We start from the raw sequence: 25,099 nt of genomic DNA, 5'->3' as shown, positions 1-25,099 counted from the left end.
GGCTGGTAGTGTGAAGGCAATGATGGAAGCCAGCAAAGTACTGCATGCCTGGCTCAGTGATGTCCTATAGCTGCAGTGTTCACATGGTATTGTTCCGCTAAAGGAAAGGCTGATACATGGCTTCCTGTTTAATGTTGGAAAGCACACAGAGCCCCTAAAATGACATTGGGGTGTTAAGTGGCTGAAATCTGCTGAAACCACCAACTACTTATATTATAGTTTTGTCTGCCTGGAGATTTCTATCAGCTCTGCAAGGGCTCCTTTATCCCTTGTTCACATCTCTGGATTCCTGCGGGTCACGTTTTGCATGGGCATGAGAGCCCATTCATTTGAATGGACTCCCATGCCCCGGGACACACAGAGAAGAAGTCCCTGCACTTCTGAAAATGCAACCCGCACGGGAACCTGGGTTCCCAGTATGGTTGTGTTCTCCAGTGCAGGCGGCGTGCCATTAGAACCTGGGTTCCCAGTATGGTTGTGTTCTCCAGTGCAGGCGGCGTGCCATTAGAACCTGGGTTCCCAGTATGGTTGTGTTCTCCAGTGCAGGCGGCGTGCCATTAGAACCTGGGTTCCCAGTATGGTTGTGTTCTCCAGTGCAGGCGGCGTGCCATTAGAACCTGGGTTCCCAGTAGGGTTGCGTTTGCGGATCCGCAGCGGCACCACCCGCACAGATGTGAACCGAGCATATGGCTAGGTTCACATATGTGCGGATCCGCACGAAAAGTCGTGCAGCCGCACCACCCGCACAGAGGACTGCGGACCCGCGGGCAGGTGCCATTAGTTATAATGGCAGGCTGCCCGCACTGGAAAACGCAACCATACTGGGAACCGAGGTTCCCATGCGGGCTGTGTTTTCAGAAGTGCAGGGACTTTTTCCCTGCGTTTCACGGGGCACGGGAGTCCATTCAGATGAATGGGCTCTCGTGCCCGTGCAAAATGGGGTCTGCGTGGCCGCATATATGACAACCAGGGGTTAGGCTAGGTTCACATACGTGCTTGTGGTGCGGCTGCGGATCCACACGAAAATCCGTGCAGCCACACCACCCACACAGAGGAATGCCAACCCGCGTACGGGTGCCATTAGTTCTAATGGCACGCCGCCCGCGCTGGAAAACACAACCGTACTGGGAACCGAGGCTCCCGTGCAGGCTGCGTTTTCAGAAGAAGTGCAGGGACTTACTGCCTGAGTGTCACGGGGCACGGGAGTACATTAAAATGAATGGGCTCTCGTGCCCACGCAAAACGCGGCCTGCACGGCTGCATATATGTGAACCAGGGGTTAGACTAGGTTCACATATATGCGGGTGGTGCGGCTGCGGATCCGCACGAAATTCCGTGCATCCGCACAGAGGAATGCAGACCCATGGGCAGGCGCCATGAGTTCTAATGGCACACCACCTGCACTGGAAAACGCAACTGTACTGGGAACCGAGCTTCCCGTGCGGGCTGTGTTTTCAGAAGAAGTGCAGGGACTTTTTCCCTACGGGGCAGAGGAGTCCATTCAAATGAATTGGCTCTCGTCCCCATGCAAATCGTGGCCCACAAGGCCGCATATATGTGAACCAGGGGTTACACTTGTGTTGCTCTTTGAAGAGATTTTTATGGTTGATCGCTTTTCACAGAGTGGTGCAGCTGTGGCTATACACTGAATTCATGTACACTTCCCTTTGAATGCTTGTTTTTTTGTTTTTTATAGCTGAATGGGCTTTTCTAACCACTTGCCCTTCGGAAGATTTAAAAAGACCAAGGCCATTTTTTGTAATATGGCTACTCTAATACTCTGACTATTGCATGGCCATGCAACGTACCCAAATAAAATTGATGCCATTTTTTCCCCACAAATAGAGCTTTCTTTTGATGGTATTTTTTTGCACTATAACCCAAAAAAGACAAAAAAAACAAACTATTTTTAATTTCTGCTATAAAACATATCCAATAAAAAAAAATTAAATTATCAAATTTCTTCATAAATGTAGGGAAATATGTATTCTGCTACATATTTTTGGTTAAAGAAAAATCCCAATAAGCGTGTGTTGATCAGTTTGTGCAAAAATCATAGCATCTACAATCTATGGAAAATTTATTTTTTTTATACTAGTAATGGTGGCGATCAGTGACTTATAGTGGGAAGATATTGTGGAGGACAATCGGACACTGAGACTTTGTGAAAAGCAGTGACACTAATACAGTGATCAGTGCTAAAAAAAAAAAAAAAAAAAATGCCCTGACACTGTACTAATGACTGGTTGGGAAGGAGTTAAACGTCTAGGATGATCAAAGGGTTAACCTTGTGCCTAGCTTCTGCTTTTGTGTAAACTGTACTGTTTTGACTAAGGGAAGTGACGTATGTTATTCCCTGCTTTGCTGGGACACAAGATCCATCACTTCCCCCCTGTCAGAATTGAGTTCTGCCTTGTTTGCATAGGCAGAGCTCAGTTCTGTGTGTCTCCCTGATGATCGGCATGTGTCATTAGACATCCACTGCCCAGTACCCACAGATTGGTTTCCGCTGTGAATACTCACAGCCGAAGCGGTCCAGCAGCTGCGTGCATGCATGCCCCTTAGGCGGAAGTGCAGGATCACGTTTACATACGTAATTTTGCACAGTAGGGCCACCCTGTAGCAGTTTAAAACCCCTGGCAAAAAGTATGGAATCACCACTCTTGGAAAATGTTCCTTCAATAGTTTAATTGTGTAGAAAAAAACAGTCACAGACATGCCTCAAAACTATTTTCATTTAACATTCCAACCTTCTGGTTTTAAGAAACACTTAAAAAAATAAAAAATAAAACTGTACTGTAGTCAGTTGCAACTGTTTTTGCAGGTCAAGCAGAGGAAAAAAATATGGAACCACTCAATTCTGAGGAAAATATTATGGAATCATGAAAAAAACCACTAAACTACTAGTACTTTGTTGTACTACCTCTGGCTTTTAATACAGCTTGAATTTAACTATCGCCAAACAGTATTTTTCATCAGTCCGACTGCAACTTTCTCTTATTGCTACCTGGAAATGCAAAATCATGTATATATGTACATGATTTTGCGCACTCGTGCCGCCGTGTAGCAATACTTCTGCTATAGGGTGGACGGGAAGCAGTTAATCTCTGTGTTTCACCTGAGGCCAGTCACTTCACTTGGTAAATGAAAGGCCTTGGATGTTTTAAAAACACTGCTCCTCTTGGCAGCAGCGTTTTGGCAGAAAATATGCTTGCAAAATTAATTTATTCTGGCAATTGAAATCAATTAAGGCTCATGCACTAAACACACATAGAGTTAACACGTGTTTAGGCGCATTTACATGCGTCAAGCGGTTTTTCTGCCAGAATGCTACTGCTCTTGGACGCACTGGCTGTGAGTTTTTTTTACAGCCAATAAAAGCTAAAAGTCTATGTGTGCATGGACACATAGGATAACATGAATGGGCTTTAAAAGCTGTAAAAAAAATGTCTGATATCCCTAAAAGTGGCTGCAAAAATGCCCTGTGTGCATGGGGCCTAAGGATTTACAATCACTTTAGGCCTAACACTTTCTGTTCCCCTTCCCATCCCCAGCTTGTGATTGCACATTGAAAAGAGAAGCAGCAGATGTGCTAACTCCCCTTTCTGTCACTCAGAGCACTACAGCTCAATTGATTGGTTCCTTGTGCTGTTTCTTCCTACACTTTGGGCTAAATTTCTGAAGACTTTTTTTTTGTAATGATAAAAAATAAAAACCCAGTGGTGATGAAATACTAGCAAAAGCTCTATTTATGTGAAATAAAGTATATAAATTTAATTTGTTTACAGTGTTGCATGACCGCGCAATTGTCAATTAAAGTAGCACAGGGCTGTATAGCAAAAAATGGGCTGGTCATGAAATGGGGGGGGGGGGTGTAAATCTTCCGGAGGGTAAATGGTTAAACACTCAGGGCTCGTTCATACCATGGTGCAGAGACTTCCGTTTTTCTGCACGTGTTCTGCAAGGGCACAACAAAATCAGTCATTCTCTATGTGCTCTGTTCACACCACAAAACTAGTGTCACGTGCAGATTTTTTATGCACAGGAATCAGCAACCTGCATTGAAGCGCACATGAAAACTGATGTCTCTGCAAGTAAAATCTGCATGTAATTTTCCATCAATTTTTCTGCACGTATGGTGTGAATGAAGCCTTAAAGTCTAGGACGTTTTAAAATGAAACTAAACCCTCCTATCCTTTTCAGTCAAGGAAGCTGCCTTTTTAGCCTTTGTTTGATTTGCATTTGCCATGATGCTGCACATGTGATCAGTTATGATACCAGACATTTGATGGTTTGACAGTTTGGTTGAGAGCACAAGCAAATGTGACCTATCGCATTCCCAGCACTGTTTTATTAAACTGTTTAGTTATGCTTTAACTACTGATATTGCATAGAACAAGTTGTGAAGATAACACGTTTGACAGGAAGAGAAAGACATTTAGGCCTTGTTCACACCATGGGTCAGAGACATGAGTTTTTCTGCACAGGTTCTGCAAGGGCACAAAGAAAACCATTGTTCCCATGTGCCTTGTTCACACCACAACACTGGTATCACATGCAGATATTTTCTGTGCAGGAATCTGCATCATGGATAAAACTCACTGAAACGCGCATGAAAACTGAAAACTTGTGTCTCTGCAAGTGAAATCTGCATTTTTATCATTCATTTTTCTGCACATATGGCACGAATGAGGCCTAAAAACACTGGGAAACTCGAAGTTGATTTATTATATCCTAGATTGTAAGCTCGAAAGAGCAGGGCCCTCGATCCCCTCATGTTTTACATTGTATTGGTATTGTTCTGTCACATGTTCTGTCCCCCTTTGTAATGTACAGCGCTGAGCGAACCATTGGCGCTTTATAAATACTGTATAATAATAATAATATTAATATAAGATCTGATTCCAGCATAGCAGAGCAGTTATTTAAGCACTCGTTCACAACATACATGCATGAAAACTGGTGGGAAAACCATGTAGATTTCACTTGCAGAGACATGAGTTTAGATCAGTTTTCATGCGCGTTTCAGTGAGTTTTTATACAGGTTGACATCAGTTTTCTTGCAGGTTAGTTATGTGTCCTGTTCACACCATAGCGTTGATGTCATGTCAGTTTTTTTGCAGATTCGTGCGCAGAAAAAATTTGCACGTGATACCAGTGTTATGGTGAAAACAGGGCACATAGGGAAAAATGGTGTTTTTTTATGTTCTTGCAGAACGCACACTGAAAAACTCACGTCTCTGCACCATGGTGTGAACGAGGCCTAAATGTAGCCCCTGCCTACTTTAACCACTGACACTCATTAGTAGGCACTCAAACCTACAAATTGCAAATACTGAATACAACATGGAGATGTCTGAGCTGTGGCCCCTCACCCACATCACTGTTGGTTGATGAAGCAGCCCATTTATTTAATGACTAATAGTAAATCCCTGAAGAGGAGGGGGCAGAACATAGCTGAACCTGGCATAAGACAAATCTATATAAGGAATACATCTGAAGTCAAAACATTTGCATGAGAAGCTATTTACATCACTCATTATTTCAATAGGGTGACGTATTGGCCTTTTTCCCATCTGTGCATAACTTTGCAGATACATTTACCAGATAATAATGCTATGATTTTTGTCTTCCAGCATTTGTAAGCCATTTAGCTGAGAATTCCCTTCCAAGTTTTGAAACAAATACATATTCTAAAGAACTCAGAGACTGCAGTGGACCTCTTCAACACTATGACATTTTAGTCAAGGATTGTGTTCTAAGGAAAGATGATCATCAACAAAGAGTAATGCAGCAATTGCAAAGTCTTCATGAGGAACTCCGGGGATACAAGAAAGAGTCTAAGGGAGTTTTATCAAAGGTCAGTTGTTTTATTTTTACTTTTTCGTGACATTTCACACTTGCTTGAATTCTCTACCAGATTCTGATGTCTGGAATGACAGCATTTCTTTGTCGTCGTTTGTTACACAAATTCATAATAAAGGCATCATTCGCTACTTTTTTTTATTGCTGGACGATAATCTATCAGGTTATAGACTTCTGGAAGGAGTATTACATCCCAGTAGTCTCCAACATAAATTAGAAACCAGCATTTAATTCATCTTGCCAGCAACCCCACTGAACTGTGACAGGGTTAATAGTTAACTAACTTTTGCTTTGTGCCTACTAACTGGTTTATTTCATTCAAGATGTTCCCTTGGGATTGAAATGCTGTTATCTACGCACACATATTTCCCCTAAGAAATTGCAGAAGTTACTATTCTGTTGCATTTTTGTTATGACTAGTCATATAGTAGTTTACTGAAATCTTTTTACTGTATTATGATTGGTGCTTTATGGAAACTGCCTGAAATATACACTGTTATCATTTATTACTTAAGGCCTGATCAATAATGAAGAAGTTGAATTCTGCCTCACACATCTAGGTATTTGTGTCGTAGTGTTCCCAAAGTACTTTGAACTGTATGTCATTGTATGCAGGAAGAGGGCCCTAAATTGATCCTGACAAAACTGGTGTCAGAAGTGGGATTAAAAACTCTAACTCTTTCCCCTCTTCCTCTCCCCCTGGGGTTGCTCCTAAACTCCCCTCTGATCCCTCGGTCTGGCATTTCTAGGATCACAATACTGTAATCCTTGTAAATGAACCTTTTTACTTTAAGAAAATCAAAACAGCCCGCTGAATCTTTTCCATTACTCTGGCTTCAAATGTTTTAACATCAATGTTTGCACATTCCGACACTTAACTGTTTGATCAGTAGTGAAATCTCCGGTTTCAACCCCTGCATAACTGCCTATATATATATAATTCCTAATTCCCTTGTTGTCAAATCTAATCCTGCCTCTTCTTTACAGACTTTCTTAAATCTTTTTAAGAACTCCGTAGCTTATTCCTTGCTGCCCTGCTTACAAGCAACTGATGTAGCTAGTGACTGTTTATCTTTCCATAACCTTCTCATTTCTTCATTTAACTCTTTCCACATCTGTTCCTGTCCCACGACCGTTCTCTACTTGTAGTCTGCAGCCGGTTTACGTGTTTCATGAAAATAAGAAATAGTAGGCGCATTGTCCCAAATCCAACCTGATTCCATATCATATCCCAAAATTCCATCAATGATTATCCTCATGTCCTGTTGTGAACATTGTCGTCCCTGAGTTGCTCTTTTCAAGTAGTTGATGGAAGCAATTGGGTTTTTCCGAGGATCAGGACCCTTTATAATGCTGTTAACTTCAGCCATATCCATCGGTTTAATTACAACGTCATTGCCCACAATAATGCAGGGTAAGCTTGAGTGGCTCCCTTGTCGTCTCCTGCACCTCAAATGATACTTACCAAATTCTTCTGAATTATCCTGCTCCTGCTTACTCACCTCGCCATCTCCTGCATCTTCTGACTCCTCACTTGCTTTGTCCCTCACCTGTACTGTCTGCTTTCTTACCATTGATGTCTGTCTGCCTGATTTCATTGCTTTTTTTGCTTACTTGCCTTTTTTACCTTTCTCCTTCCTTGTCCCAGGCGACAGACCAGCCACAGTTTGCTGCATCTGGTCTGATGTCTTTCTCAACATAACTTTTTGTCTCTTTCCAGTCCTTATTTATTTCTTGCATTGATAAACCTGAACCTGGCTCTTTTTCCAAAGAATCCTCCCCATCACCAACGATCACTAACAAACAGCCTCCTTCATTGGTGGGAGATGGTGGGGCTCTTGGGCTGGGACAGAGTGTAATGCATGTTTCCTCCGATTATGTGACAACAAATAATCCTCATCCTTCTCCTTAGGGAGCTGAGGATACAGCTGAATATAATCAGGAAGCGCAGTGGCAGGCGTCAAAAAGGTGTCACAAAAAGGGTTATTACTCTGTTTAGTTACTGGGGCAGAAGGGATTGGTGTCAGGTGCTTATATCCTGGGGCATACTTCAACCAATTCTCATATATTTCATATCCCACTCTCATATATTTCACCCCCTCTCATATATTTCATATCCCACTCAGGATCTGGACCAAAATAGGGAAAGGCAGTTTTGACCCCTAAACATATCCCCTTTATCATATCCATGTGAAAATCATCATTGTCCCCATCTCCGAGAAAAGGACTGGTACTCCCCATGGTTGAACTCCACCCCGCCAAGCTGTCCACCCACGGGACAACATAATAATCATCCCAAGGTGACACTCGGGCAACATACTCTTTACATGTCTCATTAGCTGCTACTTGGGATTTTCCTAGAGCTGATGTATTCTCCTTAGTTAATTTTTATAACAATTTTCTTTCTCTTAACACTTCACGCAGTGGCCTAGGAGGGTCTGGGTACTTCCCCTTACCGTGGGAATTTCCCATCATCACTGCAAAGCAAGGAAGCAATGTTATGCGAGCTGGCCTATGTGTTTCTCTCCCAGTGATTACTCTTTGTGCAGGGTGAAGCTGTACTGAACTCATGTAGAGCTCCGACAAAATTCTTCTCAACTGCACAAGCGCTTCAAGGCTTAAAATCACCTGGACAGATAAACCCCTATTCTGACTCCTGCAGACTGTCACCATGCTTTCACCTATTCCAGGTCAACGGAGAAATCTCCTTGCTGAGTAGATGGTGCGTCTCACAGTCCTACAGAGACTTATAATACATCTACTTAACAGTTTCTCTAGTTGCAAGCGTACATAAGCACTTAACAGTGATTAAAAGTGGATAATTATACTCACAAATGAAACATTATGACATCAACAAGGTATTTTCATCCACACAACTGCTGCTCGCTGGATATATTCTCTTTTTCGGACCATTTTCTGTAAACCCTAGAAATGATTGTGCGAGAAAATCCCAGTAGGTCAGTAGTTTTTTAAATACTTAGACCAGCCCATATGGCAACAACAGCCATGTAATGTTCAAGGTCACTTAAGTCCCCTTTCTTCCCTATTCTGATGCTTGTTTTGAACTTCAGCAAGTTGTCTTCATCACGTCAACATATCTAAATGCATTGAATTGCTGCCATGTGATTTGCTGATTAGCAATTTGTGTTACCAAGCAATTAAGCAGGTGCACTTAATAAAGTGGCTGGTGAGTGTAGTGTACTAGAAATGGTGACCCATGATAAAATCCTTAAAAGAGGTCCCCCCCCCCCCCAAATTATACTTACCTAGGTGGATGCAGCATCGGTCACCCACCGGCTCTAAGTGTGAGAACTCCGCAATCACATGACTGCTGATCGCTGAGTTCTCACCGACGCTATGAGCAGAGAGCAATGACTATCTCAAAATATGCCTCAGTACAAAAAACCAGGGTGGATTTGATTTAAATCACTAGTGAAAAATCTCGATTTAAATCATAATTTTTAAAGAGCAACTGTCATCTCTGTCCCACAGTAGCTCCTCTGACTCGCTGTTGACTCACCGACAGTCCCATTCACTTTAATGGGATGGCTGGTGATGTGGCAGTGACACAACAAGGTGAGGGACGTGGCGGCGGCAGCAGGTGAGTGGATGCCCACTAACAGGCGCTGCTGTGATGGATCTAAAATGACAGGTGCTCTTTAAATATAGGGAATCTGACTCATTCTTGCTGGTAGTTAGAATCTTTAATATTTGCAAACCAAATGAAGGTTTTCTTTTTAGAATAATAAGCTGTCAGGTTAGTAAAACAGCGATATCAGAACCGATTTTAGGTTAATAGGTTCATCACACCTAGTTGGAGAACTACTCAGATTCTTTTATTTCATGTTTTTTCTCAAGGTTACTGTGAAATTGTGTGAATGCATCAATGCAGCATGTTATCTCAGCTTGCAGAGCTTGGATTCATTGAATGAGTTTACCAAAAATGTAAATATTGCAGAATATACAGCAGCATGCTACATAACTAAGTTCCATTTCATGCTAAATAAACTAAATTATGAATGTATCTTAAATAGAAAACTATCTTTAGATAGATTTTTACTCCAAAAGCATTATATTAAAATACATTTGATAAAAATAAAACAAATCCAATTTAAATAAAAAAAAAAAAATCTTTATTTTTTAATTTTATTTTTAAGGTTTTTTTTTAAATAATCGATTTTTATCCACCCTGCAGAAAACTCCCTCATCCCTTTAACAACAGGGTACAGAACTGCAAGAACAGAAGGAACACAGCCCTCCCTGCACTAATTCACCAGATGACATTCGTTGTATATATATACTGTTGGAGCAGCTCAGAGTGAGATGTCTGGAGCGGCGTAAAAGACCGGCTCTCGCACTGGGCTCCCTCTCTCACTAAAGCCGGTGATGTGGGCTCATTGTGGGGTACTGCCTCATAGGTAATTTTTTGTGTTACGCAGTGCTAAAGAAACTTCGGCAGTCACAGCATCCCCAGTGAGCCCCCAACTGCTGCTTTAGTGAGAGAGGTAGTGCAGTGTGAGAGCAAGTGTCCTCCCCTGCTTTGCCCAGCTCTTTCTTTCCCTGTTTTGGACTTCTCACCCTGCTCTGCCTAGCTCTCTCTTTGACCGCACCGCACTAGTAGGACACTGAGAAGGAGCAGTTTAGACTGGGGTCAGCAATACAGAGATGCAATCTATCCATCACCTGGGTGTGATCAACGGGTTGACGACCCCTGCTGTAACACATTTTTTTTTCATTTTTTACCAAAAAACTGGATATTATGTTGTGTTCATTAAAATTCAGTAAAATGTATTATTTCAAAAAAACTTGCAAAAATTTGAAAAACCACTGTGTAAATATTGTGTGACATTTTATTCTCAACAGTCTCTGCTTTAAAAAAACATGTATAATGTCTGGGGGTTTTAAGTAATTTTCTAGCAACAATAATGCAAATTTTTCATGTATGACAGAAATGTCAGTATTAGCCTGGGGGTCAAGTAGTTAAATTTCAAGTGTTTAGAATTAGAATTTGTAATATTTACAGCAGAACTTCACCCAAAAGGGGAGGTTCCGCTTGTTTACATCCCCCCCCTTCTACTGCCACATTTGGCACTTTTTTGGGGGGATGTTAAAGGTACTGTCAATAAGTCAAAAGACCATTAAACTTTCGGGTTTAAAAGCAGAAAACTGCTTTTTTTCACCTTTTGAAAAAAATAAATAAATTTACATCTTTTTGCAGGTAAAAAAAATGTGCATTAAATATTTTTTAAAATGGAGCTTGCAAAGCATTGGACTCACGATCAGCAGATTGTGAGTGCAATGCCAGGATCCTACAGATTCTAAGTAAGCTGTAATGCCCATATCTCCCTTTTGGGTAGGCAGTTACTGAAGGACAGGAAGATCAATGAACTATGAGAGAGCTCACCAGCGCCTTCGCAGTTCATTGAGAACTACAAGCTGTCAGCCTGAATGACTGACTGTGCATGTAGTCTGTTTATTCATTGTGAATGAATGACACAACTAGGGGTGCACAGATACCGATACTAGGCATTTGCACGAGTACTTGTACAAATAAACAGATATTTGAAGCCATGACAGCATGGAGGCAGAGAGGACTACATTCCCCCACGTGGCGTCGGTGAGTGCTTACATGTGCGTTGTTGACTACTGTACATGTCTGCACTTCTGGCGGTGAGTCTTATGCCTTGCTGTACTTCTGGCAGTCCTGTTACATGTCCCTTGCTGTATCTCTGTTGGTGAGTCCTGTTACATGTCCCTCAAAATAGGTATCAGTAATTGGTATCGGCGAGTACTTGAGGAAAAGTATCAGTACTTGTACTCGGTCTTAAACGAGTGGTATTGGTGCATCCCTAGACACAACCATGTGTGTGTCACGTGGAGGGGTGCGCTGGTGGTAGGAGGTAAGTGTATAGGAGCATGTTACACCCTAAATATTAGTGTAATGTAACATGCTCCTAAAGGTGAATTTATCCTTTAAACTAAACCTCTTTGTCAGATCTACATGGATAACATTTTAACTGATGCAAACTAAAGATGACCATACACTGTACACTGTTCTGTTGTTCAACCCCGTGAGCTGAGGGAAATCTGTTGATTCCCCCTATTGGCTATTGTATTCTGCCAGCCGGCACTTGTAGCTCTCAGAATATCCAAACAGTGGCTGCATCTGACTGGCTTCAGCCCGTTTAGCCAACAGTTTTCCACCCAGCTCCTTGGATCAAAGGTTGTCTGGCAGAAGAGGCCGACAGGACCAACCAAAGGTTGAATTTCGTCCGGTTCATCATCAAGTTTAGAAACTGGCCACAATTTGCTCTGTATATGGCCAGCTTTAGACCTTAGCAGGGTATGTCAGAGACCATTAAATACTTCCTACTTTGGTGAACACCAGTGCAGACGTTTATTTATTTATTTTTAACTGTGACCAATCACGTGAGTCTTACCATGAAAATAAGCAAAATGACTTTTCTAGTTTTGAAAATTTTTCTTTTTGTTAGAGCCATTTACCATATGGACACCATTTCATAACCAGACATTTAACATTGTTAACAAATGTAAACATTTTCTCACTGCTGTACACATTAACAAAATCTTAAAGAAAATTTTTTTTATTGAAAAATGGGGAATGCCATTGCTGGCCTCTCTCTGAAGATGCTAGTTTCCTGACCTGCTGTCTTCAATACTTTGAGTCAGTGGCCCATAACAAGAATGCAATTCAGGAAGTCATAATAAATTCAAAAGTTCTGATCTGCATGCTTGTTCTAGGTCAAAGACTCAAAATATTGAAGCAAGAGGATCGGCATGACAGTCAAACTAGAGTTTGCAGAATGTTTCTCTTATGAAAGGTTTCCTCTAAAGGTCAGCTATTATGAACAAAGCAGATTTTCTATAACTACAGTACATGTCAAGCATACTTATGTAATCACTATTTAATCAGCCTTATGGTTATTTTTTTAAAGTGCTTGCCAGCATAGATTATCATTGATTTTAAAGTGCATGCAACAGAGGACAAAAATGGTGTTGATGGGACTGGATATTTTGTATTCTTTCAAAAATTTCTTTAAAAAAAAAAAAATCAGATCCAGTAAACAAGTCCTGCTGCATATTATGGGGTGGATTTACCAAAGAAAAATAGACTGTGCACTTTGAAAGTGCAATTACTCCAGAGCTTAGTAAATGAGATGAAGCTTCACTTTGCAAAAAAATACCCAATCACACGCAAGGAACAAAAAACAGCAGTTTGCTTAAACATGATTGGATGATGTAAGTCAGCAGAACTTCCCTCATTTATTAACCGCTTTCCCGCCGCCCTATAGCAGATATACTGCTACAGGGTGGCAGGGGTGCACAAAATCACATATATACGTGATTTTGCATTTCCGGGTAGGGGGCCACGGCTGTCAATCACCGGGTCCCGGCCGGTGATTACCGATCATCTCCATTGGGAAGGAAGTTTTGTTTACAAACTGACGCTCAGGCACACTGCTGTGGATGGCTGTGCACAGCCATCCACAGCAGTGTGCTTACAGTGAAGCACACACCCCCTACCTTAGTAAAACACTCCCTACACATAGTTAACCCTTTGATTGCCCCTCATATTAACCCCTTCCTGCCCAGTGCCATTAATACTGTGTCAGTGCTGTTTTTTAGCACTGATGACTGTATTGGTGTCACTGGGGATGTCAGTGACACCAGTCAGTTCCCCCCCAGTGTCAGAATGTCCACCACAGTCCCGCTAAAAGTCGCTGATCACTGCCATTACTAGTAGAAAAAAATAAATAAATCACAGAATCTATACCATTTGTAAACACTATAACTTTCACGTAAACCAATTAATTTACACATATTGGGATTTTTTTTTAGGAAAGACATGTCGCAGAATACATTTTGGTGTAAATTTATGACAAAATATGATTTTAAAAAAAAAAAAATTTACTGGACATGTTTAATAGCAAAAAGTCCAAAATATTGTTTTTTTTCTCAAAATTGGTGGTCTTTTTAAAAAAACGCACAGGTGATCAAATACCTCCAAAAGAAACCTCAGTTCGTGGACGTAAATTTTATTTGGGTGCAGTGTTGCATGACCACGCAATTCTCAGTTAAAGTAACACAGTGCTATAATGCAAAAAATGGCCTGGTCAGGAAGGGGGGGTAGATCCTCAGGAGGGTAAGTGGTTAAGCTCTGGATCAACTGCACTTGCAAAGTGCTCAGTCTATTTGCCTTTAGTAAATCCACCCCTGTGTGTTGGCCGTTTTTGGTTAGTAAATTGTCGAGGCATCTGTGCAGGCAGATCTGCCTGGCTGGTTTAAGAGTCTAAGAGCAGAGAAGACAATGATAACTTTACTCCACTTTTCCATAAAATGTAGCCACACAACAGTAGATGAGCTACTTATATTGATGCAAATAGGTCTGAAAATGGGCTATGGCTAAATAATCCCAAGATTCAGTTTGCCTTTTGTCTTTTGATGTGTTGTGCCTCTGCCCCCTCTCTGTAATGACACATGTGCCTGATACCAGGTAAAATGTAGGTACTTACACGGTTTGCATTTTAAAAAGTAAATTTTGTATTACTGAATACAAAGCTGCATCAATATATTTTATACCCCCCTGCAGTTCAGGTTTAATACATACACAAAAGAGATTTTGAGGCTTCCTGTCTGGGTTCCTTGACGGACCTCTGTAACTTGGTCTATAGGGAAGCTAGGGCATATGAAACTGTGCCAGGCCCGACCAGGGTGACTTTGAAGGTTTGGACAGCGGCTAGATGGCCATTTTTGCGAGATCCATGTTGGTCCCCTGCACAACCTCTTTGGGGTAATCCTAACTTAACACACTTTCGGTCTGTTCCTGATCCTAAGGATTGGGCACAATATGGTGAAAAACTCTCTGTGATATTATGCCTGCAGGCAGATTGCTGACCTTCTCTCAGCTCTCTCAGTTGTTTAGTTTGCCAAGTTGGATGTTCATCCATTATGTCCAGTTGCGTCATGTCAGATCTCAGTTCCCTACCCAACCTCTCCTCCAGATGGATCCGGTGGAGGACCTCTTGTCTAAAGGTACTCTTGAAAAGCCACTGTCTGCTCTATATAGGACCTTTCTCATCACTGAGTCCCAAAATTGAATGGTTGTGGGACCTCTGGAAAAGGGATATTCCTTCCCTGGATAGGAAAGATTGGGAGGCCTGTCTTTAACAATTCCCTAAACTGGTGGTCTCCTCTAGAGATAAACTGCTACAGACTTAATTCCGAAATTGCATGTACTATATCCCTATGAGACTACACAAAATGTACCTGGACAGGGACCCACATTTCCCTCGATGTCAGATACATTTAGGCTCTTCTTTTCATGTTTTGGGAATGTCCTAGAGTTAATGGTTTTTGGTCTGAGGTTTTCGACCTTATTAACCTTAGGCTTCAGCTGTCAATCCCTAAATCCCCGGAGCTTGCTCTATTGGGGATTCCTAATAATGCTCAACGTCCCCATCATAGCAAATTTGATTTCTTATCTTTTATTTTAAGCTAAGAAAGAGGTTCTGTGTAAATGAACGTATACTGCTTCCCATATGTGTCATCCTGGGAAACCATGATTATCACTGCTGTACCCCGTACAAGCTGACATCTATCAATTGTGGTTGCCCTTGGAAGCATGACAAGGTTTGTCAGTTTTGGAGATCCCAATAGGATGGGTCTGGGTAGGCCCTCCACTATCCAACTGGAAGTTCTGGTGGTGTGTCTAAGCCCTTTAGTTCTCACTGATATTTCTCATGCATCCCCCTTCTCAGTGTCCATGCTCTCCTATATTTGACCCCCCTCCCCCGCATCACCCTGAAGATATATTGTTGATTTTCATACCATGTTTGCTGTGGTCAGACCCATGAATTGTGGAAATTTTGTTTGTATTTATGTGACGACGTTGGATTTTTCTGCCATTGTACTTGGTACTTGAAACTACTGTGCTATGCCATTTTATCAGTTATGTTTTCTGTTCAGGTGTGATGTGTCATGTCTTTCTTCAATAAAGCACTCCTGATTGTTAAAACAAAAAAACAAACAAGAGATTTTAACTATTTCAATACCGCTGTATTGCAAAAAAAAAAAGGCAAGCGGGTGAACTTGCTCTTCTGTTCCAGAAAACACCCTTGTGTGTCTGTTAAAGGATAAGTTCACTTTCAGGAATATTTTACATGTTCCACCCAATTTTAGGGTGGATCATGTAACATGTTCCCGCTCCTGCAGCGAATTGGCGATCTGAGCCCTCTTGTGTGACAGCAGTATGGGGAGAAGTTCCCCATACCAGCTTTCACTTTTTGAAAAGAGCGTGGCTGTGCCGGGCTCCACCCACATGGCCTTGCTATTCATTAACAGAGTTCTGTGAATTAATCAACTACAAGTACCATCAGCCTTTGAGCCTGGTAAACCAAGTGGTGTCACAGTTGCAAATGTTTGTATATATATATACTGTCTATGTAATTTATGCTTATACTGTTTTCTTTGTCTTACCTGTAGTCAGTAGTTTCAAACCTGAGGAATCAGGCATAACTCCCTATGAAACACTTAGAGACAACATTATCTACTGCTGAAGAGAATTGAATTCAAATTAATGCTTCAGAACCATGACAAAAAATATATTGTACAATCATTGTGTTGCTCGTGTGATGAGCCATTTTATTCTGTAGTGTATTTTTTTACGATGTATCAATAAAGTTTGTACAGAGGTTATATACCTCTTATATTTTATTGTGCGTGACATCTCCTTTTTGGCACCTTTAAAGTCCATGGGCAATTTCCTTTTTCTTTTCCACATTTCAGCCTTTGTGGATGTCGGCTTGTAGTTCTCAATAAACTACAAGGGCGCTTTTGAGCACCTTGGTAGTTCATTGATTCCTTCTGTCAGTTTGAAACTGCCTGCCTGTAAGATGTAAATGTAGACAGATTATGCTGACAGTCTGCAGGAGTCTTGCATGCGATGCTTTACCTGCAAAAAAATGTGCATTTATTTTTTTTTTTGAAGGTCAACTTATCCATTAATCGCTTCCTGTCCGCCCTATAGCAGAAGTACTGCTACAGAGTGGCATGGGTGCGCAAAATCACACACATATATATATACGTGATATTGCATTTCCAGGTAGGGGGGCGCACGCGAGCCCTACCCGTGCCGCCATTCGCAGCTGTCAATCACCGGGTCCCTGCCAGTGATTGCCGAGCATCTCCGATGTGGTGGAAGAACTGTTTGTAAACAAAACAGTTCTCTCCCCTGTCAGCTACTGCACACTGCTTTGCATAACTGTGCTATGCACAGCCATGCAAAGCAGTGTACTTACACTGAAGTACAAACACACAGCCACACAGTAAAACGCACACAGTTAACCATTTGATCGTCCCACATGTTAACCCCTTCCTGCCCAGTGCCATTAGTTCAGTGTCAATGCTTTTTATTAGCACTGATCACTGTATTGGTGTCACTGGGTATGACAGTGACACCAAGTCAGTTCGCCCCAGTGTCATAATGCCCACCGCAGTCCCGCTATTAGTCACTGATCACCGCCATTAGTAGTAAAAACAAAAAGTAAATCACAGTATATATACCGCCATTTGTAAGTGCTATAAATTTCACGTAAACCAATTAATTTACACGTATTGGAAAAATTATTTTAGCAAAGACATTTTTTAGCAGGATATATTTTGCTCTAAATTTGACCATGCAATTGTCAGTTAAAGTAACGCAGCGCTGTTATGCAAAAAAAAGCCTAGTCAGGCAGGGGGGTAAATCCTCATGAGGGCAAGTGGTTAAGCCTTGTGATCGCTGTGATGACAAGTCACAATAATTTGCAAATGTAAACACTCTAGATTTTGCATACATACACACATCTTGGTAGAAGCCAATTCTTAACCGCTTGCCCAACTGCCTTATAGCAGAAAGTGTGCTGCAGGGCTGCGTAAAATCACATGTGTGTGTGTATATATATATATATATATATATATATATATATATATATATATATATATATATATATATATATATATATATATTATTTTTCAAATTTTTTTGCTGGACATGTTTAATAGCAAAAACTCAAAAAATATTTTTTTCTCAAAATTGTAGGTCTTTCTTTGTTTATAGCGCAAAAAATAAAAAACACAGAGGCGATCAAATACCACCAAAAGAAAGCTCCATTTGTAGGACAAAAAGGACATAAATTTAATTTGGGTACACCATTGCATAACTGTGCAATTGTCAGTTAAAGTAATTTAGTGCTGCATCGCAAAAAATGGCCTGGTCAGGAAGAGGGGTAAATCCTCTGGAGGGCGAGTGGTTAAAGGAAATATTCATCTTTTATAACATGTTACATCCGTATCTAGGGTGTAACATGTTACTAAATGAGCATCCCCTACACCCCACCCCCTGTGGCCCTGTTGTAACAGCGGGCCTGGGATCTTCTTCCCACATTCACCGTCACAATTTAAAACAAACACGGACGTGCTGGACTTCACCCACTTAGCTGCGTCATTCTTTCACAGAATTCTGTGAATGGGAGAACTACAACTACCATTGGCCATTGCAGCTGACGACGTTTAGCTCTCGAAGCACTACCGTGGTTGTGGTGAGCACTCTAGTACTTCATTGACTCTTCCTGTCATTCAGTAACTGCCTGTCTGTACAAGGTATGGGCGAATGCTACACTCACAGTCTGCAGAAGCCTTACATTGCACCCGCAATCTGCTGATCATGGGTGCAATGCTTTACAGGCTCACAAAAAAAAAATCTTAATAAATGCACATTTTTTTAACCTGCATAATGATTTGCATTTATTATTTTTTCTCCTAATGATAAGTTCACATTTTCCAAAAAAAATAAATAAATGCACATCTTTTTGCAGATAAAAAAAAGATCCCTGGCCCACTGTTACAATGGGGGCTGAGGGAAGAGGTGGGTTGGGTGTGGGGGCAGCTCACTCAGTAACATATTACACCCAGGATACGGGTGTAACATGTTATGAAAGATGAACTTATCCTTTAAGAATTGGCTTCTACCAAGCTGTATGTCTTTAGAGTGTTACCACAAGTAGTGGTAAGGGGATAGATTCAGGAAAATAGCCTGCCCATTTAATAACTCCCAAATATTCACAACTGATAAATACATTTCACAGCAATAACTGGTCATCAAGTATATAACTATAACTCTGGGTGGCTACAGATCAACTTATATCAGATGTCAAGTAAATGTTTCTTTTTCATTCGTTTTAGTAAAAGTTACCTTCACTGAACTTTGATAGATTTCCATTGCATGGGCTGTTCAGTTCTTAATTCTAAAGAAAATGTTCTCAGACGATGAAGTGGTCTACTTTAGCACAGAAGTGTTCCTTGTGGAGAGTATTATAATGCAGGGGCTTTTTCAGGAAATAATTATACAGCGGATTCTGGATAGAATCATTTATCCTTGATTCTGTAAGGAGATAATGATGTATAAGAAAAAGGGAAAATCATACATTTAAAAAAAATAGCCACTGAGCTGTTAAAAGACAAAGTTAAACATGAGTTTTCTTATGCCTTTGGGTGGAAAAATAGCTGTTATATTTAGAGATCTAGCTCTGTATTTTTGTGTAACCTGAATTTATGTTGATTGAACCACCTAGGTCAGATAATTTTTATTAGTATGAGAATGTATATTCTAAACCTGAGTCTGAGATTTCACATTAGTGTTGCTATGTACTTTGTGATTGTAAATAAGACACAACTGGACTTGCCGATTATTCTTGAAACCGGGTTAGTACATAAAGCGAAATCAAACCTGCTGATTTAAACTGGAATTAAACCCATTATTTTTAACAGTTTAAAAAAACTGTTGCATTCCCAGCATGCCGGGAATGCTGACTGTCAGATATGCTTGTGCTGTCAAACTATCAAATGTCTGGTGTCATAACTGATCACATGTGCAGCATCATGGCAGACGCAGATCAAACAGAAGCTAAGATGGCAGCTTCCTTGGCTGAAAAGGATAGGAGGGTTTAGTTCCATTTTAAGGCCTCGTTCACATCAGTGTGCAGAGACATAAATTTTTCTACATGCGTTCTGCAAGGGCACAACAAAATCAATTGTTCTCTATTGCCCTGTTCACACTACAACACTAGTTTCGTGCAGATTTTCTCTGTCCAGGAATCTGCAATGTGTATAAAACTCATTGAAGCACGCATGAAAATAGATCTCTCCGCAAGTGAAGTCTGCCCGTCAGTTTCCATCAGTTTTTCTGCACGTATGGTGCGAACGAGGCGTAAGGCCCCTTTCACACTTGCGGACCGTTAGTTTTATAAGTTAAGTCATGTTTTTTCAAAGAAAAAACAGATTAGTTTACATCAGTTTTTAATCAGATTTTCCATCGTTTTTTTAACCACTTGAGTCCCAGAGCCATTTTTTAAATTTGTTTGCAATTTTGGTTTACATGACTAAAAAATTATGTTAGGCCTGAAAATTACTTAAACCCGCCAAACATATTTTTTGAAAGCAGACATCAAGAGAATAAATTTGTGGTAGTTACAATTTTTTCTGTCACATGATATTAGCGCAACAGTTTATAAAATGCAACATTTCAGTAAAAAATACACTATAGTTAATTTTAGGGCACACTAACAATAATTTACTCAATGTTTTGGTAAAAAATAATAGATGAAGTAGCACCAAGTAAATAGGTACCCAACATGTCAAGCATTAAAATTGTGTGCACCCATGAAACAGTGAAAAAACGTCAATACCCTATATTTTCCTTAGATGATGCTTTTAAAGTGTTACTAAACTCACAACAGTAAAATCAGTCTGTATATGCAGTAAAGCATGCTTGTTATACTCACTGTGGAACCTAAGAGGTCTGCCTTGTGTAAAAAGGATGTTTGGTCCTCTATTCTCTGATCGTCCCCTCCTTTTACTGTGTCCAATCCATCTCCTAATAGAACAGAGCCTTGCGGACAAGCTGCACATGCTAAGTTGTGTATTGCTAGAGAGTTTTTCTTTTTTATTTCTGAGAGTGCATGTGATCAGCACAGGGCAAATCAGCACTGTCCAGTCAGAGGGTCAAGGGTCCTGCAGCCTCATAGGACAATCAAGAGAGAATGAAAACTCCTCCTACAAGCTTTAACCAGTGCTCTGCTGGACACTGATAGAAGTTACAAGACTGCTCTAACTGCAGATGAGAAAAGGTATTTAGCAGTTTATATTTACTAAAATAATTGTATTTCTATGCTCTGCGTAATGTAGGAGACTGGATATAGTGAATACAGAGTCCTGTGTTTAATAACACTTTAAAAGCCCCTACAGGTCATCAGGTTAGCATTACCCATAAGCTCTGGTGCTAAAATGTTTGACCTCACTCTGGCGTTCGCAGTAAAATGTAACGTGTACCACATGTTTGTGACGTCATGCCAGAAGCATGAGGTCGGCCATTTTACTTATTGTACTCTGAATGGATGTTTTTCCTTAAGAAGGCAATCTGTATTCTAATGAAATAGGTCATGATTCTTGTGCACTGGATTAGTGTACTTTGCTTGTGAGTATGGTTGATTACTGGTGGAGGCACATGGTGGAGTTGCAGTACGTGGAGATCGGGAACATGTCTTACTTTAGAAGTGTGAATATTTCTCTGCTAGCACAAATTTGGAGCACAGGATGATATTTCTTGCAGTTCTAAAAAGGACTTTATTAATACTATTTTATTTAATATTTGTATTGTGGAGATCTGGATATTTGATGTATCTCTGAATCATTAGGAAAGATTTATTATTTTATTTATTGAGGTTGGATATTTATTTTTATACACAGATGTGATGTAGTTATGTTACAAGTGTACACATATAAGTTTTTTTAGTTGCTCAGCACTTTTTGGGAATGTAACATGTGTAGCACAATTGCCATTTTTTTTTTATGTAGGCACCCCAACGATTGCATTTTTTTACATATGCCTGCGTATGTAGGGGTGAGGAGGCTCCAATTTTTTTTTTCTTTTTCTTTTCATGTGTCTTTTAAGTGCCAGCTCCTAACAACCAATGCAAAAAATGGACTGTTTACATCTGTTTATCTTCCATTTCATTTCTTTAACGGAAGAAAAATAGGGCTCTGATTCGTTTAAAAAACATGTGAACGGATGCATATGTAAATGGATGATCAACCCTTTACATATGTTTTTCCATGGAGATGCATCAATGTCTGTTTTTCATCCGTCAACGGATGGATGAAAAGCGGACAAGCGGTCCTCAAGTATGAACGGTGCATAACTGTTTCCTAAGTCAGTTAAATTTAAGGCATGCTGTACATTATAGCTGTTACAGTTACTAATGTGCTTATGTTGGCTCACAACCGAACTGTCAAGCCATCAAATGTTAAAGTGTTACTAAACCCCCGACTCCGCATCCACTATATCTGGTCTCCCATAGTACACAGAACATGGAAGTGCAATTATTTTAGCAAATATAAACTGCTAAATACCTTTTCTCACCAGCAGTTAGCAGTCTTGTGACTTCTATATTGGCCCAGCCCAGCACTAGCTAAAGCTTGTAGGTGGAGATTTCTTTCTGCTCTAGCAGGATGTGAAGCTTCTGACCCTCTATCTGGACAGTGCTGATTGGCCCTGTGCTGATCACATGCACCCTTCCAAGGGGAAAAAAAACCTCTCTAGCAATACACACCAAACTGAGCATGTGACCACGGGTTCAGTCTGTATCAGGTGGTTATTTCAACAAGAGGAGTACAGAGAAGAAAGGGTCAAACAGCCTTTTTACACAGTGCAGAGCATTTTAACCCTTTAGGTTCCACAGTGAGTATAACAAGCATGCTTTACTGCATATACAGACTGATTTTACTGTTGTGGGTTTAGTAACACTTTAAGTTTCGTGTCTGATCACATGTGCAGCACCATGGCAACTGCAGATCAATCAGACCCTAAGATGACAGCTTCCTAAGCTGTAAAGGATATGAAGGTTTCTTTCTGCTTTAATCTCCAAGCAGATTTAGTTCATCTTTTTTTTTAAAAAGTGAGTTATTTTCAGTTAAATCAAACATGGACGAAAATAAGGGTCTTTATCCTTGTGTCAAAGATTCATGAATTGACATTCACATACATTCAGCATGTGCAGCTGACAAGGCCAAATTCAATATCTATAAAACCAATAGTCATGTAATATGGTAGCCATCAATTAAAGTGAAAAATATGAAGTTTCCCTTTTCCCATGGTTGTTTGCATTCCAACTAGCTACATGGCCATAGATCACAGGTACTCTCTCTGATGCTACAGGCTGCAGCACAATATAGTATGCTGACCGTTGATTAGTGGAGTTTGACACTTAAATCTTGAAATGTCAGAAAACCTCAGAGAAGTTAAGCTGGGAATACACATATCAAAGTTCAGCATAAATTGGTTGTCAGAACATCTTCTGTCGAACTGCCCTGCTGAAAAAACAGCATTTGATCAGCTACTGCAGCGCTGATTTGTGTGTTCTTAAGGGGGAGAGTTCCTGCTGTCAGACTACAATAAAACGGAGGAGGGGGGGGAATCCCTGAATCCAAATTGTTTGTGTGGATACTGTTACCTGGCATGTTCCTCATATTAGATGTTGTTCCAGGTGAGCTAGAAGGATCTACATCCTTGTAGCACTGTAGAACAGTAATACCAATGAGGCAACATTTTATAAATAAAGTGGTTGTAAACCTGAGGCATGAAATTTGAACAATATCATATCCTTCTATAGTTGTACTTGTCTTAATACACAAGGTGACGGGAAGAGCTCTAGCACACAGACTGTGATTGACAGCCTCAGATATGTTCCTGTGTGAAGTGGAGGGGTGATCCTTCCTTCCAATCATCTCTTACAGATCTTCTCACTGAGATCTGCAGAGTGTAACTTCAGCTCATTGCCCCCTGCTGCCTGAAAGCTCAGAAAAGCTGTATAAATTCTGCACTATGAGCAGAATTAGAAAAGGGAGGGCTGCAAAGATACAATTTATGTAGGAGGATTTGTTTCATCTCTATGTATCACCTGAGGTCAGTCACTTCACTGGGTATATTTAAGGGTTTACAGCCACTTTAAAAAAATTCCAAAAGCTTGCATCTTCACGTAGAACAGAGACCAGGTTATGAACAATGTCACTGCTTCTCTGGTAAACTTTGAGGATGCATTGCGCCACAGAGTCTGCAGCTAAGGTCACTTGAGGATTGTTTTAAAATTTTACTGCTATTTACATAGACAATAAAGGGTATCACTTTAAGTTGAAATGAACAGTGAAGATTTGCTATATTATAGGTAACGTTTAGAAATGGCACAGCCCTGAAAAATATAAGACCTTTTGTTTAGTATTCCTCCTGAAAAATATCAGCTTTTTTCCTAGTAGGAAAGTAAGCCTAGGCACTTCTGTGCCTACAGTCTCATAGCTGTGTGAGATAAAAGTAGAACTATAGGCATTTTTATTTTTTTTATTTTTTGGATAGCGTAAGGGAGGGTTAAAAGCCATGTCAGAATTGTTTACGCCATCTGTGTCCCTTTGTGGAGATTTCCTTTCACTTCCTGTCCCATAACCAACCAGGAAGTGAGAGGAAATCCCTGCAAATTAAGGAAATCCCTTGGGGACTTTCCCAACACTGGAACTAGTGCCCCCATTGGAAAATGTGTCTGCTAATACTTTTCTGGGGGCAACCCAAAATTTGGGAATTTCTTTTACTTTCACTTTCAATGATAATGGTATATATGACAAATAGAGAGGGGGAATCTCCTTAATGGAGGCACAGACAGCAATGTAAACTGACAGGTGTTCTAATCCCTCTCCACTTTAAAAAAAAACCCAAAAAAACCCTTTAGTTATACTGTAAGACAGCGCTACGTCTGACTGGTAGTCTCTGGAGATTTGGAGTGAGATATGGTGATATCACTACTGTTTTAATTATTGTTCTCCTTCCAAGATGGTCAACTCCAAGCAGAGACAAAGTGCAGAATAAGGCATGGTAAGTCAGAAATGGAGAAAAGATCAGCTGCAGAGAGACCACAGGTAAACGTTCTCTGTCCACTGTCTGCTTTTTCTTGGGTACAGCTAACACACTTCAGTTCCCTTTAAAAGAGACATGATCGCTGAGTTCTCACAGCTGCTTTGAGCAGAGAGCGGGACTGTCAGTCACCGCTGTCTGCTGAGCCCCTCTCAGCTGTGGAGGGGGAGGGAGCAGCTGGCTCAGGCTCTCAGCGCTTTGGGTGGATCCCGAATTTGAAGT

The 25,099-nt window shown here is 40.7% G+C and overlaps 1 protein-coding gene across 1 annotated transcript in view; it reads left to right on the top strand.

Moving 5' to 3' along the window:
- Window positions 1–25,099, top strand: part of AFG1L (AFG1 like ATPase) — a 154,163-nt gene that overhangs the window by 189 nt on the left and 128,875 nt on the right. Inside the window, exon 2 of the mRNA XM_089664829.1 lies at window positions 5,637–5,860. Coding sequence (XP_089520955.1) covers window positions 5,637–5,860 — 224 coding nt within the window. The remainder of the gene's footprint in view (window positions 1–5,636; window positions 5,861–25,099) is intronic.

Source organism: Staurois parvus, unplaced genomic scaffold (assembly GCF_062004578.1).
Source record: "Staurois parvus isolate SC_StPar_1 unplaced genomic scaffold, SC_StPar_1.0 ptg000048l, whole genome shotgun sequence".
Taxonomy (NCBI): domain Eukaryota; kingdom Metazoa; phylum Chordata; class Amphibia; order Anura; family Ranidae; genus Staurois; species Staurois parvus.
The sequence above is the reverse complement of the archived record's forward strand: the minus strand, read 5'-3'. Positions and strand labels throughout refer to the sequence as shown.